This window comes from Anomaloglossus baeobatrachus, chromosome 2, assembly GCF_048569485.1.
Source record: "Anomaloglossus baeobatrachus isolate aAnoBae1 chromosome 2, aAnoBae1.hap1, whole genome shotgun sequence".
Classification (NCBI taxonomy): domain Eukaryota; kingdom Metazoa; phylum Chordata; class Amphibia; order Anura; family Aromobatidae; genus Anomaloglossus; species Anomaloglossus baeobatrachus.
Window position 1 is genome coordinate 562,957,369 of NC_134354.1, and position 16,301 is coordinate 562,973,669.

The 16,301-nt window shown below is 40.5% G+C and overlaps 1 protein-coding gene across 4 annotated transcripts in view; it reads right to left on the reverse strand.

The window, feature by feature from the left end:
• NALCN (sodium leak channel, non-selective) overlaps positions 1-16,301 on the reverse strand; it is a 1,011,261-nt gene that overhangs the window by 580,861 nt on the left and 414,099 nt on the right. For all 4 annotated transcript variants that reach the window (XM_075336708.1, XM_075336707.1, XM_075336706.1 and 1 more), the window contains one exon: positions 4,820-4,951. In XM_075336708.1, coding sequence (XP_075192823.1) covers positions 4,820-4,951 — 132 coding nt within the window. The remainder of the gene's footprint in view (positions 1-4,819; positions 4,952-16,301) is intronic.

The following is a 16,301-nucleotide window of genomic DNA, read 5'->3' on the forward strand; positions in this document are numbered from 1 at the left end:
ATATATCACAACCTTGTGAACATAACTTTAGGGATACACAGATTTTTGAGAACTACTGGTGGCGTACACCACAAAAATCAAAGGTTACCTTATGGGCAACTTTCTTGGAGTTCGTGTCCTGATTTTTGACATTTTTTTCTTTCCTTTTCTTTTTATTTTATAATTTTCCATTTTATGAATGTGTATTTCTCATATAAATTGTTTTTATGACCAGTATAATAGCATTCTACAAAGTATATGATATCTGTGAAAAACGCTGTATCATGCATGCAGATGTTTTTTTTTTTTTTTCTTTCCCTTCTGACTTTTTTCAAAGTGCCGGGAGGCGGTACTTTGTGGTTACCACAGGTATAAAAAGGCTTCATTTGTATGTACATGTAGTGTTGATTCACTGGTCCTGAAGAAGAGGTCATAGACCTTGAAACGCGTAAAGACCCATGGAATAAAAGAATGTTCTGAATTATCAACATCTCTGAATTTATCTGGCAGATTGCGCGGGTTTAACCCCTTCTCCTTCTCCACTTAGATTCACATTGAAGGCATCAAAACTATGAATTAAAACATGTGGAATTAAATACGTAAAAAAGTGTGAAACAACTGAAAATATGTCTTATATTCTAGGTTCTTCAAAGTAGCCACCTTTTGCTTTGATTACTGCTTTGCACACTCTTGGCATTCTTTTGATGAGCTTCAAAAAGTAGTCACCGGAAATGATTTTCCAACAGTCTTGAAGGAGTTCCCAGAGATGCATAGCAGATGTTGGCCCTTTTGCCTTCACTCTGCGGTCCAGCTCACCCCAAACCATCTCAATTGGGTTCAGGTCTGGTGACTGTGGAAACCAGGTCATCTGGCATAGCACCCCATCACTTTCCTTCTTAGTCAAATAGCCCTTACACAGCCTGGAGGTGTGTTTGGGGTCATTGTCCTGTTGAAACATAAATGATGGTCCATCTAAACGCAAATCGGATGGAATAGCATGCCACTGCAAGATGCTGTGGTAGCCATGCTGGTTCAGTATGCCTTCAGTTTTGAATAAATCCCCAACAGTGTCACCAGCAAAGCACCCCCACACCATCACATCTCCTCCTCCATGCTTCACGGTGGGAACCAGGCATGTAGAGACCATCCGTTCACCTTTTCTACAAAGACAAGGTGGTTGGATCCAAAGATCTCAAATTTGGACTCATCAGACCAAAGCACAGATTTCCATTGGTCTAATGTCCATTTCTTGAGTTCTTTAGCCCAAACAAGTCTCTTCTGCTTGTTGCCTGTCCTTAGCAGTGGTTTCCTAGCAGCTATTTTACCATGAAGGTATGCTGCACAAAGTCTCCTCTTAATAGTTGTTCTTGAGATGAGAAGGTGTGTCCAAACCTTTGGTCTGTACTGTATATATATTTAAGAAAGTAAGATTATTATTTTACAGTAATCTCATTATCATTATAGTCAATATTACAAATCTCTATGATAAAGCTGAAGACATATCACACTTTATCACCTATTGATAAAAGGTGATGGACATAATTGCCTTTCTCTGCACAATGCTCTCTGTGCCAATCACAGACCATTGCTAAGAACACTCAATGAATCATTGGTAAACTGGAGGTTCAGCTACCTTGTGTGGCTGTTGTAGAGCAAATCTCTGTTATTAACAGCGGATAAGACAACATGGCTGTTGTCCCAGAAGGAAACATCTTCTAAAGATGATGCACAAAAAAACCAACAAAGAGTTTGCTGAAGACAAGCAGATTAAAGACATGAATTACTGGAATCATGTTCTGGGATATGATGAGACCACAATAAATGATAAATGTATTTGGTGTCAAGCGTGTGTTGTGGCAACCAGATGAGGAGTACAATAACAAGTGTGTCTTGCCTACAGTCAGACATGAGGGTGGGAGTGTCATGTTTTGGGTCTGTATGAGAGCTGCTGGCTGTGGGGAGCTACAGTTCATTGAGGGAACCATGAATGCCAACATGTACTGTGAGATACTGAAGCAAAATATGATCCCCTCCCTTCATATTCCAACATGATAATGACCCCAAACATACCTCTAAGATGATCAGTGCCTAAAGAAAACTGAGAGTAGAGGTGCTGGACTGGCCAAGCATGTCTCCAGACCTAAACCCTATTGAGCATTATCTGTGGGGCATCCGCAGGTGGGGGAGCACAAGGTCTCTAACATCCACCAGCTCCGTGATGCTGTCATGGAGGAGTATAAGAGGATTCCAGTGAAGCTCTAGTGAACTTCAGGCCCAAGAGAATTAAGGCAATGCTTGTAAAAAATGGTGGCTACACAAAATATTGACATTTTGGACACAATTTGCCATGTTCACTTGGGGGGAATTACTTTTGTTACTTTTGGCAATGTCACATGAGATAATGTCACCATCGTATTTACACTTTATAAAAGTTATAAGACATTGGTTTTTAATCACTTCATTGTTAAAGTGGTATTCTTTAGCTGTCTCTTGAGCAGCTCAGAGCTTTGCAGTCTCCTTACTGTCTGCTCACGTGATGGTTTCTGGCAGGTCAGGCACTCCTCCTTGTGTTTATCTACACATTCCATGATATAAACTAATCATGGAATAAAGAAGAGCTATATGCTTATAAAATTTAAAATTTTATTTATAACATAATTTAAAACATTTTTTAAGCATATGTGCCGCCCCAGCAGCGGTCGAACCACTCGGATCCGGGGGTGATTACTCGTGGCTCGAGGGTCTCCAGACCCGGGGGCTAGAGGCCACTCTTAAATGTAAAGGGGGGGTTATTTACAAGGGAGATATAGTTTGTGACGCCACCCGTGGTGTGCGGTAACGGAGAGTACCGCCGCTGCCAATGGGAGTACCGGGGTCGATGGAATGGGGGCAGCTAGATGACATTTTCCCTCCACGGGTAGGGAAGGCCCCGGGACTCTGGATAGTGGGGTGCAGGGGAGCGCAGGCTTGCTGGAAGCAGGGGATGACCATGTACTCACTCAGGCCGGTTATCGTGGTGCTAGATGATGTTTTGTAAAGTCATTACACACACATGCTGCAGGTGAACCAAAAGTCCCAGTGCACCACTACTGCTTGGGAAGGAGAGGACATCCAGGTATCCGCTCCCAATAGTATTGCTTTTGCTATGTCCCAATTTAGTCCAACCGCTCGGTAGCTTCGGTTCCTCAGCCCCTCACACTATGAGGTCCACTACTTCACTTTTCCTGGGGGCTCCAACCCCCCGGTTCCGTCTCCCTTTGAGAGTTTCTACTACACTTCCTCTCCCTTTGCTCCCCTGGAGCTCACTGACTTGTCACCTCCCACCAGTCTGTCTACCCCTCAAGGTGGACAGCACTCTCCTGCTAGACCTACCCACTGGCTTGTCTGTCCTGTACTAGTGTGAGTGTGGATTGGGGGTTTGAATGCGGTTGGTAGCAATACCACTGGGTGGAACCTGGAACCAAGGAGGGTGGGTTCTGCACTATAAGGACAGGAGTGCAGTTCCCTGTGACACCCTGACTAGTGCAGGGGCGTCACACATATATCTCTTCTTTGTTATTTGATTATGTTTTTTCATGGAATGTGTAGATAAATGTATGTTTTTAAGTTGGCATGCAAATACAATTTATGAGACTATATGTGTATACATTCCTCCTAGATAGACAGTTCTGGTTATGCGCAGAACTGTAGTATTAATAGAACTTTAAAGCTCAGCACAAGTTCGTTGTACTATAACACATAATTCAGCTATAAGTTGTTTGTTCTGGAGTATACACTGCTATCACTGTTTTTATATATATATATATATATATATATATATATATATATATATATATATATATATATATTTTTATATATATATATAAATATATATATATATATATATATATATATATATATATATATATATATATATATATATATATACAGAGAGAGAGAGAGATAACAAGCACTTGAACAGTCACAGGGCTCCAGACAGTGAGAGCCATAATTAGGAGACCTTTCTTTGGGAGAAGTGAATTTTGCAAGATGTATTACAGTCAGCAGCCAACAGGGAGAGAGACAGGAGGTTAGCAGATAACTGATTTATTGACATCAATGGTCTGTAGAGAGGTGGCGGGAATATTAAGAGTTAACACCTCTCCTGGAATGTAGCTACTTCCAGGCACTAATGGCTGAGCTCCATGGAAACCAGCTGTACAGTATGAAAGATAAAATCTCATTGAAGGAGAATGACAGCATATAGAAAAAGTAAGTCAATTGCAAACTTATTTTCATGCTGTCTGCCAAACTAAAGCAATTAATAGCTTAAGAAAACCCCTTTAAACATTTTGGGTTCAGCAAACTAAATTAAGCTGTTTACAAACAGGGCACAGTTTTAGGCAGATTCAAATGACTATTATATAGGAAAAAGCATCCAAGTCAAAGTGAATGTTTATGCATGAAGTACTTATATGGTGACAAATCTTTGAAAGAAATCAGGGAATAAAATGAGGTTCTCTACTAATTATGTTTAATATAACCATGTTCATACAAGATGTGCCATTTAAGAAATGTTATATAAGTGTTCCTGTCGGTTGCACTCTTGATGATAATAAGCAGCTTAGCAACCATCATGGATTGCCTACAGAGGTTCCACTCAAGCATCAGCTCATTATTACCACTGACATTTTCGAGCAGGAATCTAGCTTTCGGATTATTGGCTGACAGCCTTTATTCATTGTCAGACTAAAGAATTTGAACACATTGGGAATATGTTGCTGAAGATCTAGAGGAAATAATTTATAATGTATTGAATGGTAACTACATAACTGCATGAAATGCCAATTTGTATACCCACCTCGGCAAGATAGAACTCATCATATTGTCTTTTAAAGTTCTCCCCTTTGTAGTAGTTGCTGGCAGCGACAATTACATCCACTGCAACCATGCTTAGTATAAACATGTGGAAAATGGACGATCTCATCATTTTCTGCACATGGACAAACACAAGACATGGAAACATTACTCAGGAGTACATCTCGGATTCCATATTTCCCACACACAAAGCTCAGAAAAGGAATGATCACATTTTGCTGGTATGCCATAAATGAAAAGACATTTCTGGTTATAAATATGTAACAATCAACAGTAATTTTACAAATGGTATATGGTATTCATGCAAATTGCAATCAGCATGGCTTTTAACTGTACATCAAGCGTGCTTGTGTAAGTGGAAAGGACAGGTTTAATGGGGAAAAGAATTAAAGAAATCTTTTATCTGGTGAACTGAATTGATCATTTCCTCAGAGTAAAAGCATTGTTAATTCCACAAAGGATGAAGCAAACCATTATCCGCTTTACATTAAAGGGCAATGTTTCAAATATAGTACATTGGTGACAATATTTTTTTGTACTCCATAGCGAATAACGTTTTTACATTTGCACATAAGAAAACAATTCATATCCAGTGTCATTTGTGATTCTGGATACAGAGGTGCCGAAACAGCATGAAATGTGAATTTTACACGACCTGCAATATAATGGTAATGCCAGAGGCATCCTAACATTGTTAATATTATACAGGTATAGATGGACATTGGAAGTGCGATCAGTTCAGTTACAGCTGTAGAAAAAAAAGGCTCCTAGTTAACATTCCTGGCAAGTAGAAGCCTGAGAGTTCACATACAGTGAAATGAACTAATGTGACGGAACATTGCTAAAATAATGTCACATTTACTGCTTCTAAAAAGTTACATCTCATCCAACCCACTGACCCAGATTTTGCAAAAATAAAAGATTAACAATGACTCACATAGTGTGCGACTTACAGGACAAACCAACTTAAGAGAACGTATCTAACATAAACCAACCTTCCATACACATGATCATGATACAACTTTTTGACATTTTTGACATCTAGATATTGATCACAGATGGTCAGTTCTGATTCATACAAGTACATTTTTTACCCCCTTTTTTTTTACTTTCAAATTAGTTATATTTTGTTCCAATGGTCATTGTTATAGATTATATTCTATTCCACGTCCGTAAATTAAATACTTGATGAGGATAATCCTCATATTAATAGACAGTTCCTTGTATCACCATTATTTAACACCATCAGAACTCATTTGCCATCAGTTTTCTCTATACAATCAAATTACAATTTGCTTTGTAAGTAAACAAAAGACCTGGACTTTGGACTTCCTAGTATAAAGGCCTAACAGATACAGAATAAATGGATTGATTATATGTACATTACATACACTCATGGCAGAAAGTGTTGGCACCCTTGAAATTGTTCCAGAAAATAAAATATTTCTCCCAGAAAAAGATTGTTTAATTCCTTTGCGTGTATTGGAACCAGAAATAAAAAAACAAAAAACAAGAAAGAGGGCATTTTTTTTTCTCACAAAACCACAAAAATGGGCCTTACAGAATTGTTGGCCCCCTCAACTTAATATTTGGTTGCACACCCTTTGGAATAAATACCTGGAATCAATTGCTTCCTATAACCATAAACAAGTTCTCACCTCACAACTGGAATTTTGGACTACTTTCCTTTAAGGCTGCTTTCACACATCCGTTTTTTGCCGTCAGGCACAATCCAGCGAAATGCGGATAAAACGGATACGGTGCCGGATCCATTTTATTCCCCATTAACTTGTATTAGTGCTGGATTGTGCCGGATGGACTTGCATTGCGTTGCGTCTGGCTGCAGGAAAGGATGCAGCATGCAGTGTTTTTTGTCTCCGGCAAAAAAACGGACCACGCCAGATCCAGTGCCGTCCGGCATGTTATATAATGGATGCCTATTGGCGCCGGATCCATCGTCATCCGGCAAAAACCGCATTCCAGTGATGGATCCGTTTTTTAATCTGAGCATGATCAGATGAGATGTGAATTCATTTCTGGCCTCTCTCTCTCTCTGTCGGTCTCTCTCCCTCTCTGTCGATGTCGGTCTCTCTCTCTCTGTCGATCAGTCTCTCCCTCCCACCCCCTCTCTCATACTCACCGATCACTGGCGCGGCGCTGCACGGCTGTCACACTGCTCTGGCGGCTTCTCCTCTTTTGAAAATGCCGGCTGCTCATTATTCCATCTCGTATTCACTGCTTCCCCCGCCCACCGGCGCCTATGATTGATTGCAGTCAAACATGCTCCCAGGCTTAGTGACAGCTGTCTCTCTGCAACCAATCACAGCCGCCGGTGGACAGGTCTATATTGTGCAGTACAATAAATAAATAATTAAAAAAAAAAATGGTGTGCGGTCCCCCCCCAATTTTGATACCAGCCAAAGTAAAGCCACACGGCTGAAGGCTGGTATTCTCAGGATCGGGAGCCCCATGTTATGGGGAGACCCCCAGCCGTAAAAATATCAGCCAGCAGCCACCCAGAATTGCCACATCCATTAGATGCGACAGTCCCGGCACTGTACCCGGCTCATCCCAAATTGCCCTGGTGCAGTGACAATCGGGGTAATAAGGAGTTAGTGGCAGCCCATAGCTGCCACTAAGTCCTAGGTTAAACATGGCAGGCGTCTATGAGACACCTTCCATAATTAATCTGTAGTGAAAGTAAATAATCATGGCGTCTCTCTCTCTCTCCCTTTGGCATAAAAAAGGAAAAAAGGAAATGGATCAGTTTTTTACCGGATCCGTCGCATCAGTTTTTACACAATCTGCGACAGATCCGTTGCATCAGGCACAAACCGGATTGTGCCTGATGGCAAAAAACGGATGTGTGAAACCAGCATATGCAAGCTACTCAATATCTCTAATATTTCAATGGTAATTTCTCACATCAATTTTAAGATCTCTCCACAGGTGTTCAATGGGATTTAGATCCAGACTCATTGCTGGCCACTGCAGAACTTTTCAGCGATTTGTTTCCATCCATTTCTGGGTGATTCTTGAAGTATGTTTGGGGTCATTGTCCTGCTGGAAGACCCATGACCTAGCATGCAAACCCAGCTTTCTGACACAGAGCACTACATTGCAACCCAAAATCCTTTGTTAATCTTCCGATTTCATGATGCCTTGCGCACAGTTAAAGCACCCAGTACCAGAGGCAGCAAAACAATCTTAAAACATCTTTGAACCTCCACCATATTTGACTGTAGGTACTGTGTTCTTTTCTGTGTAAACCTCATTCTGTTTTCAGTAAATAGTAGCCTGATGTGCTTTACCAAAAGCTCTATTTTGGTCTCATCTGTCCACAAGATGATTTTTCAGAAGTATTTTGGCTTACTCATATAAATTTTGGCAAACTGCAGTCTAATTTTAATCACACCTGGAAGAAAAAAACATGAATCACACATCTCAAAATCATACTTAATCTAAACCCGCTAGGCAAAAATTAAATACCTGAACCTGAGGTTCTTGGTTTAACATTCTGATCAGACTGTATGAAGCTTACTGCCACATCACGGCAAATCTCTGAGTGGGTCCCTTATCAAGGCCTCAAATGTGCGGTGCCATGCACCGACCATCGCAGCAGCAACAATGCGCCAGCAGGGCAAGTAACCTGGTGCCTCAACACCCATGGTGCAAGGCAGAATATCCCATGACTCCAGCAGGCCCCACCGCCCCACCGCCCCACCGACACAAAACCACCACAACAATGGCCACCACACAGCACCAGCACTATGTGAAAAGAGCTGTACACTCATCTTCCACAAGCTCCCAGTGTATGAACTGGGAGCAAAAATGGCAGAACCTCTCTTTGCAGTCTCCTGCTAATTAAAAATGCCTGTGTTAAATAGGAGGAGTGCTGATCCAAGTAAAAACCAGAGGGGGATAGAATGCAAATTAGCACACCTGGGAGAAAAAGACATGAATCGCACATCCCAAAATCATACTTTGTTCTAAAGCCGCTAGGCAAAAATTAAATACCTGAACATGAGGTTCTTGGTTTAACATTCTGATCAGACTCTATGAAGCCCACTGCCATGTCACGGCGACCCTTTACTTGAATCAGCACTCCTCCCATTTGGCACAGGCGTTTTAATTAGCAGGAGAGCAAAGAGGGGTTCACTGTGACGTGGCAGTTGGCTTCATATAGTCTGATCAGAATGTTAAACTAAGAACCTCATGTTCAGGTATTTAATTTTTGCCTAGCGGCTTTAGATCAAAGTATGATTTTGGGATGTGAGATTTATGTCTTTTTCTTCCAGGTGTGCTGGTCTAATTTTTATGTCTCTTTGTTTGCAATGGGGTCCTCCTGGACCTGTTGCTGTAGCGTTTCATTTCATTCAAATGTCAACGGATAGTTCGCATTGACACTAATGCACACTGACCTGCAAGACAGCCTGAATTTCTTTGGAACTTGATTAGGGCTGCTTATCCACCATCCGGAATATCTTGCATTGCAACTTTTCATCAATTTTTTCCTGCCACCCGCATCCAGGGAGATTAATTACAGTGCCATGGGTTGTTCATTATGTTAAGCACCATGGACCAAGGAACATCTAGATCTCTAGAGATTAACTTATTACCTTGAGATTGTTGAAATTCTTCAACAATTATGATTCACAAGTCTTCAGAAAATTCTCTTCTCTGCTTTCTGTTCACCATGCTTAGTGCTTAGTGTGACACACACATATACAGAATGCAAAGAATAAGTCAACTTTTCCCATTTTTATCTGGTTTCAGGTATGATTTTCATTTTGCCCACACCTGTTACTTGCACAGGTGAGTTTGACTGAGTATCACATGCTTAAAACAATGTTGTTTACCCACAATTTTGGAAAGGTGCCGACAGTTTTGTCTGGCCCATTTTGGGGGTTTTGTGTGAAATTATGTCGAATTTTCCTTTTTTCCTCTTTTTTTGTGTTGTTTGAAAACACACAAAATAAATAAACATGAGAATGACAAAACTTGTGTAACTACAATAATTTTCAGGGAGACATTTTCTAGAACAAATTCAATGGTGCCAAAACTTTCAGCCATGACTGTATATTCTTGTTCAGACAGGCTCACACAGTTTAATTCAGTAATAAAAATTTGCATCTGGGTACTGTTAGTTTTTATATTGTCTTATCTCATTCCATCTGTAAATTGTAGAAATTTCTGGATGCTTTGAAAGCATAGTATATATCTGTATATGCAGAAGAGATACTGAAGGTAATGCTGAATGTAAGTTCTTGCAGCCATTATATGTACATGACTGCCAGTATACTTTTCACATAAAATTTTTTAGCACTTTGCATGATAAATAAACAACTCTACTTATCGTATGATTGGCTTCAAGTCATTCAACTCAGTGATCTATGATGGATCTGCTCATAGCAGATCAAAATGAGCTCTTACTGAATTAGTCACATTGTCTCTTCAGGGAGAAATGAGACAAACTCTAGTGCCACCTACTGGAAGTAGCAATTCTAAAAGTCAAAAGTGGCCCTTTAACGAGCCTTTTCATATGACCTAGGATTTATGCTAGATCAGAACCTAGATTATATAAAAAGGCTTGTTAAAGGGCCACTTTTGACTTTTAGGATTGCTACTTCCAATAGGTAGCACTAGAGTTCGTCTCCTTCCTCCCTGAAGAGACAATTTGAATAGTTTTCAAAGGGGCATTGAAGCTATAAGACCCCTTATTGGCAGCTAGACTGGTTTGTAAGTCTCCTCTGCAAGGAGAAAGGTTTTCCCCTTAGATTACTGAATTAGTGTGATGTAGCAGACATAATATTGGATAGTAGTGCTTGCTGCCCTGAACAGCAATTTAGGTGACTGCATGTCAGGTTGATTCTGTATGTTCCATGTATCTATAGGAAGTATACTTGTATCACTTATAGCTGTAAGTAACTTCTATTTGATTTATCATTTATTAGCAATAAAATTTTAACTAAGCATTGACTAGAATTTGGGAAAATATTGGAAATCACTTGGAAACAAATGAGACGAAAAGTTTAAAGGGTTGCCTTATCAAGTAGGCATTTAGGGCACCATAGATGGAACCCTCACAATGACAGAACATGGAATCCATAAATTACTTGGACAACTATGCATTTGAATGACCAAAATTAAATGCTACATTTTCCCACAATAATAATAATTATAATAATAATAATTTGTACTTCTATAGTACCAACATATTCTGAAACACTTTACAATTCAGGAGGCACATGTACAAAAAATCAAGACATCACTGAGTAAAGGCCCCGTTACATGCAGCGACGTATCTAACGATATATTGCCGGGGTCACGGATTCCGTGACACACATCCGGCATCGTTAGCGACGTCGTTGCGTGTGACACCAACGAGCGGCCGTTAATGATAGAAAATAATCACCAAATCGGTCATCGTTGACACGTCGTTAATTTTCAAAAAATCGTTGATTGTTGAGGACGCAGGTTGTTCGTCGTTCCCGAGGCAGCACACATCGCTATGTGTGACACCTTGGGAACAACGAACTACAGCTTACCTGTGGCCGCCGGCAATGAGGAAGGAAGGAGGTGGGCGGAATGTTACAGCCGCCCATCTCCGCCCCTCCGCTTCTATTGGGCGGCCACTTAGTGATGCCGCTGTGACACCACACGAACCGCCCCCTTAGAAAGGTGGCGGCTTGCCGGACCCAGTGACATTGCTAGGCAAGTAAGTCTGTGTGACGGCTCCTAACGATGTCGTGCGCCACGGGCAGCAATTTGCCCGTGACGCACAACCGACGGGGGCGGGTGCTTTCACCAGCAACATCGCTAGCGATGTCGCTGCATGTAAAGCCCCCTTAAGACATAATTCAGCAGTTACTAAGAGGATTGAGGTTCCTGGTCTCAAGCTTACAATATGTGAGAAAATAGGGGTGGCAAAAAAGGTAAAATGTGTTTGTAGTGTTTGTTCTAAGCATCAGTTAAAAAATTATTTGTTTTCAAATAAAGCTGCATGGACCAGTCACCAGCCAGTATCTGTATAAGTACAGGTTAAAAGTGCTAATAAGTACATAAAGAGTGTGGAAACCAAAGATAGGAGAGCCAAAATTCTGAGGAAACATTAAAAAGGGAGCACATGAGATAGTTAGTGAAGTGATAGGTCAGTCTAAAGAAATAAGTTTTTAAAGCATGCTTTAAACTAAGGATACTTGGAATTAACTGCTTTGTCTAGTGTAGTGCATTCCAGTGTACAGTTGCAGTACAAGAAAAGTCTAGAAAGCCGTGGGAAATTCAGATTATGAAGGTGTTAGTCTTAGGTCATTAGCAGAACAGAGAGCATGGGCAGGAAGGTAGACAGAGATGAGAGAGACGGATGTAATGTGGTGTAGCACTGTCGAGCACATTGTGGGTGAGAAATAGAAGCATATAATGTACTCTGTGACGGATGGGTGACTAGTGCAATGACTGGGACAGGGTGAAGGCATCGGTGTAGCTACTGTATAGAAATTTGACCCTTGCTGTTGCATTAAGGATAGATTGGAGAGGTGAGGGTTTAGTAGGAAGGAGACGTATTAGCAGAGAGTCCAGGCTAGAATAAATCAAAGCAACCAACAATCAGAGGTTTTGCAGAGTTCAAGGTAAGAAAAAAAATCAAATACTTTCGATATGAGTGATCTGTCTTTGACTCATTATAGCCAAGCAAGACAAATATAAGCACAGGACAAAGAGCAAGCTTTTTGGGAGTTATGGTAGAATCGCCCACATGAAATGTCAATGTCAATTTTAGGTAGCATAGTAGAGGGAAAATATGAGTTCAGTTTTCCAAAGATTCAGTTATAGATACAGGGAGAACATAATATTAGAGACAGCATACAATCACTTGTGTTTTGTAGTAATGTGAAATTGATATCAGGAGAAGATGTGTATATTTGGGTCTCATGGTACTGGAAGCCAAATCATCTGATGATGTGTCCAACAGGGATGGTGTAGAGAGAAAGGAGGACTTTAGGACTAAACCCTGAGGAACTCCAACAATAAGGGAGAGGGGAGTGGAAGAGGAGCCATCAAAAGATACAGTGAAGGAGCAGTCTGAAAGGTGGGAGGAGAACCAACATACCAAGGTGTTCTTGAGGCTGACAGAGTGGAGCACAATGAGGAGGAGTTGGTGATCTATGGTGTCAACTCCACAGTGACTACCTAGTGTCAATGAAATAAAAATATGCAGCAGACCCTGATGACAACTGATTAAAGGGTCTTAGGCGGGCTTTGCACGCTGCGACATCGGTAACAATGTGTTACCGATGCTGCAGCGATAGTCCCGCCCCGTCGCACGTGCAATATCTAGTGAAAGCTGCCGTAGCGATTATTATCGCTACGGCAGTTTCACACGCACATACCTGCCGTGCGACGTCCCGCTGGCCGGCGACCCACCTCCTTCCTAAGGGGGCGGGTCGTGCGGCGTCACAGCGACGTCACACGGCTAATTGAAGTGGAGGGGCGGAGATGAGCAGGATGTAAACATCCCGCCCACCTCCGTCCTTCTCATTGCAGCCGGAAGGCAGGTAAGGTGATGTTCCTCGCTCCTGCGGCTTTACACACAGCGATGTGTGCTGCCGCAGGAGCGAGGAACAACATCGCACCTGTCGCTGCACCGGCATTATGGAAATGTCGGAGGCTGCAGCGATGATACGATAACGACGCTTTTGCGCTCGTTCATCGTATCAAAAAGGATTTACACGTTGCGATATCGACTGCGACGCCGGATGTGCGTCACTTTCGATTTGACCCCATCGACATCGCACGTGCAATGTCGCAACGTGCAAAGCCGCCCTTAGATGATATCTTTAAATCTCTGTGGGTGTCACATATAAGGGAATTGATATTTTATTTCTAGCTGATAATGTGCATTATAAGTCTGAGAGTATTATCCTGTACTAGCATTGTAGTTCTGAATGCAGTTAAGCCCAGATTTATCTTTAAAGTTCAATATATCTTTGTACCGTGTTAGCCAGTAGAGATAAAAAAATTGTTTAAAAGAACAGAGAGTCCTCAGTGGTTGATACCTTTTAATGGCTAACTGAAAAGATGGTAATAATTGCAAGCTTTCGAGACTACTCAGGTCTCTTCATCAGGCATGGTATAACACAAAATCTGAAGAGTCACGTATTTATACACAACAGGACTTAGAATAGTGCAGTAAAAAAAAAAAAAAAAAAAAAAAAAAAAAAAAAAAAAAAAAAAAAAAAAAAGAACAAGTTATATGAAACAGAACTATCTCTATAGAGATAGTTCTGTTTCATATAACTTGTTCTTTTTTTTTTTTTTTTTTTTTTTTTTTTTTTTTTTTACTGCACTATTCTAAGTCCTGTTGTGTATAAATACGTGACTCTTCAGATTTTGTGTTATACCATGCCTGATGAAGAGACCTGAGTAGTCTCGAAAGCTTGCAATTATTACCATCTTTTCAGTTAGCCATTAAAAGGTATCAACCACTGAGGACTCTCTGTTCTTTTAAACAATTCTTTAAAGTTCTTCAGAAACCCTGATTTATCTTTGCAGTTCATTTTTAGTGGCTGAAAAGTTAATGGAACAAATTGAAGATAGCTGTGTATTTTTCATTTTTTCCACTGAGAGATACCAGCCTTTTGCCATGTCAAAATTTCTTTATATAACATAAAGTTTGCAGAAAAGTGGCAAGAATTTCTAAACTATGCTCTGCAAATAATGAGAAAATGAAATTTAAAGTAAATAAGAGAAAAATATGTATGCAATTTTGAGACATATACTGATAAAACTTTGTTGTTAAAGTTTTTAGAAAGTATAAAAAAAAATGTGTAAAATCATAATTCTCAGGCAAGTGGAAAAAGAAACAAACTGTTGATTCCTACTGTATGTGTGAAGTCTGTGCTTACAAAATTCACCTAATTTCATCTTGTGGATTTCCCAGACAATGTGACTTGACATTTATAGGGGTTGCATCATCTTATTAAATTGGTAAAATTGCAAAGTGCTTGCAAAAACAGCAAATTTGCAATTTCCTACTTATTAAAAATCCTCTCTATTCCCAAAAATGCAGGAACAGATAAAGCTATAGTTCACTGGTCACTGCTGAGGTTGGTCGTGTTCTAGGTAAGGAGTCTGCGATTGGAATCTGATTGCTATACAGCTTGCTACTGCTGCACTGAAGCTGGGCAGATCAATTCATTGCCCCTGCACTCCTCCAATGTTGCAGAAGCAAAGCTTTCTCTGTTAGCAAAATCGGAAAACAGAATTTGGACCAGCCCAAACTGTCAACCATCAAGAGCGCTCCGCCCTCTTGGCAAGCAGGAAGTTAGGAGACTGGGGAGGTGGGCGTTCCTGATGATTAAGTGTGAGACAACTACTTTAAACATTTTGAAATTTGTTCTAATTATGCTTCAAGAATGTGTAAAGTTTGATAAAGTATCTAAGAGAACGGAAGTGAGATCTAAGATAAAAAAAGACTTCACCTTTGATTGAATAGTTAAAGGGAACCAACCACCAGGATTTTGCTATATGAAGTAAAGGCAATGCCCTACTGGCACTAAATTGCTGAATCCAAGCATACCTTTTATTTTTTGATCGGATGCTTAATTGCTGAAATATCTTTAATCAAAGTTGCTGAAATGCGCTGCACTTTGATTGACGTGTGCATCGGGGGCAGGCTTTTGTCGGTTGCGTCCTCTGTGTATATTCCTCCTCCTGCATCTTGTATTGAATGACAACAGCAGCAATGGCGACTTGGCACTATATTAAAATAAGGAACAGGGAGCACACAATACAAGACGCAGGAGGAAGAATATGAACAGAGGACCTGACCCACAAAGGCACACCCCTGATGCAAACGTCAGTCAAAGCCCACCCCAAATGCATGTGTCAGTCAAAGTGCAGTGCATTTCTGCAACTTTAATTAAAGATATTTCAGCAGCCAAGCTGCTGATCTTTCTAAAAATGGAATGCTTGGATTCAGCATCCTAGTGGCAGTATTGCAGTGCCTTTACTTCATATAGCAAAATCCTGGTGGTTGGTTGCCTTTAAGAATTTGCTAATTAGGATTACAAGGAATGCTTATTTCAGCTAAACATGCATTAAAGCATTTGTATGCCGGAATTACCAGAATTTCTACAATTAGCAGCAAGAATATTCCTGAAGTACATCGTCATCACTAAAAGATCTCCGATTCTCTTTAGGTTTTCTTCACAGCATATTCCATGCACATCATATTAATTACACGGTAATATATGAAGATACACATGGATGCTTATAGGCATGTTCACACAGTATTCTTGATGATTCTAGGCAGACTCATATTTGCCATTAGGCACTAGAAGGCAAATTTATGTTTTTTCAGCCTCCATTCTCCTCTGTTAAAAATGTTGTCTTTGCAGAGGAGGGGGACATGTCACCATTCATTTGTATTAGCTTCTTTAAGATATGAATATAAATGAATCACCAAA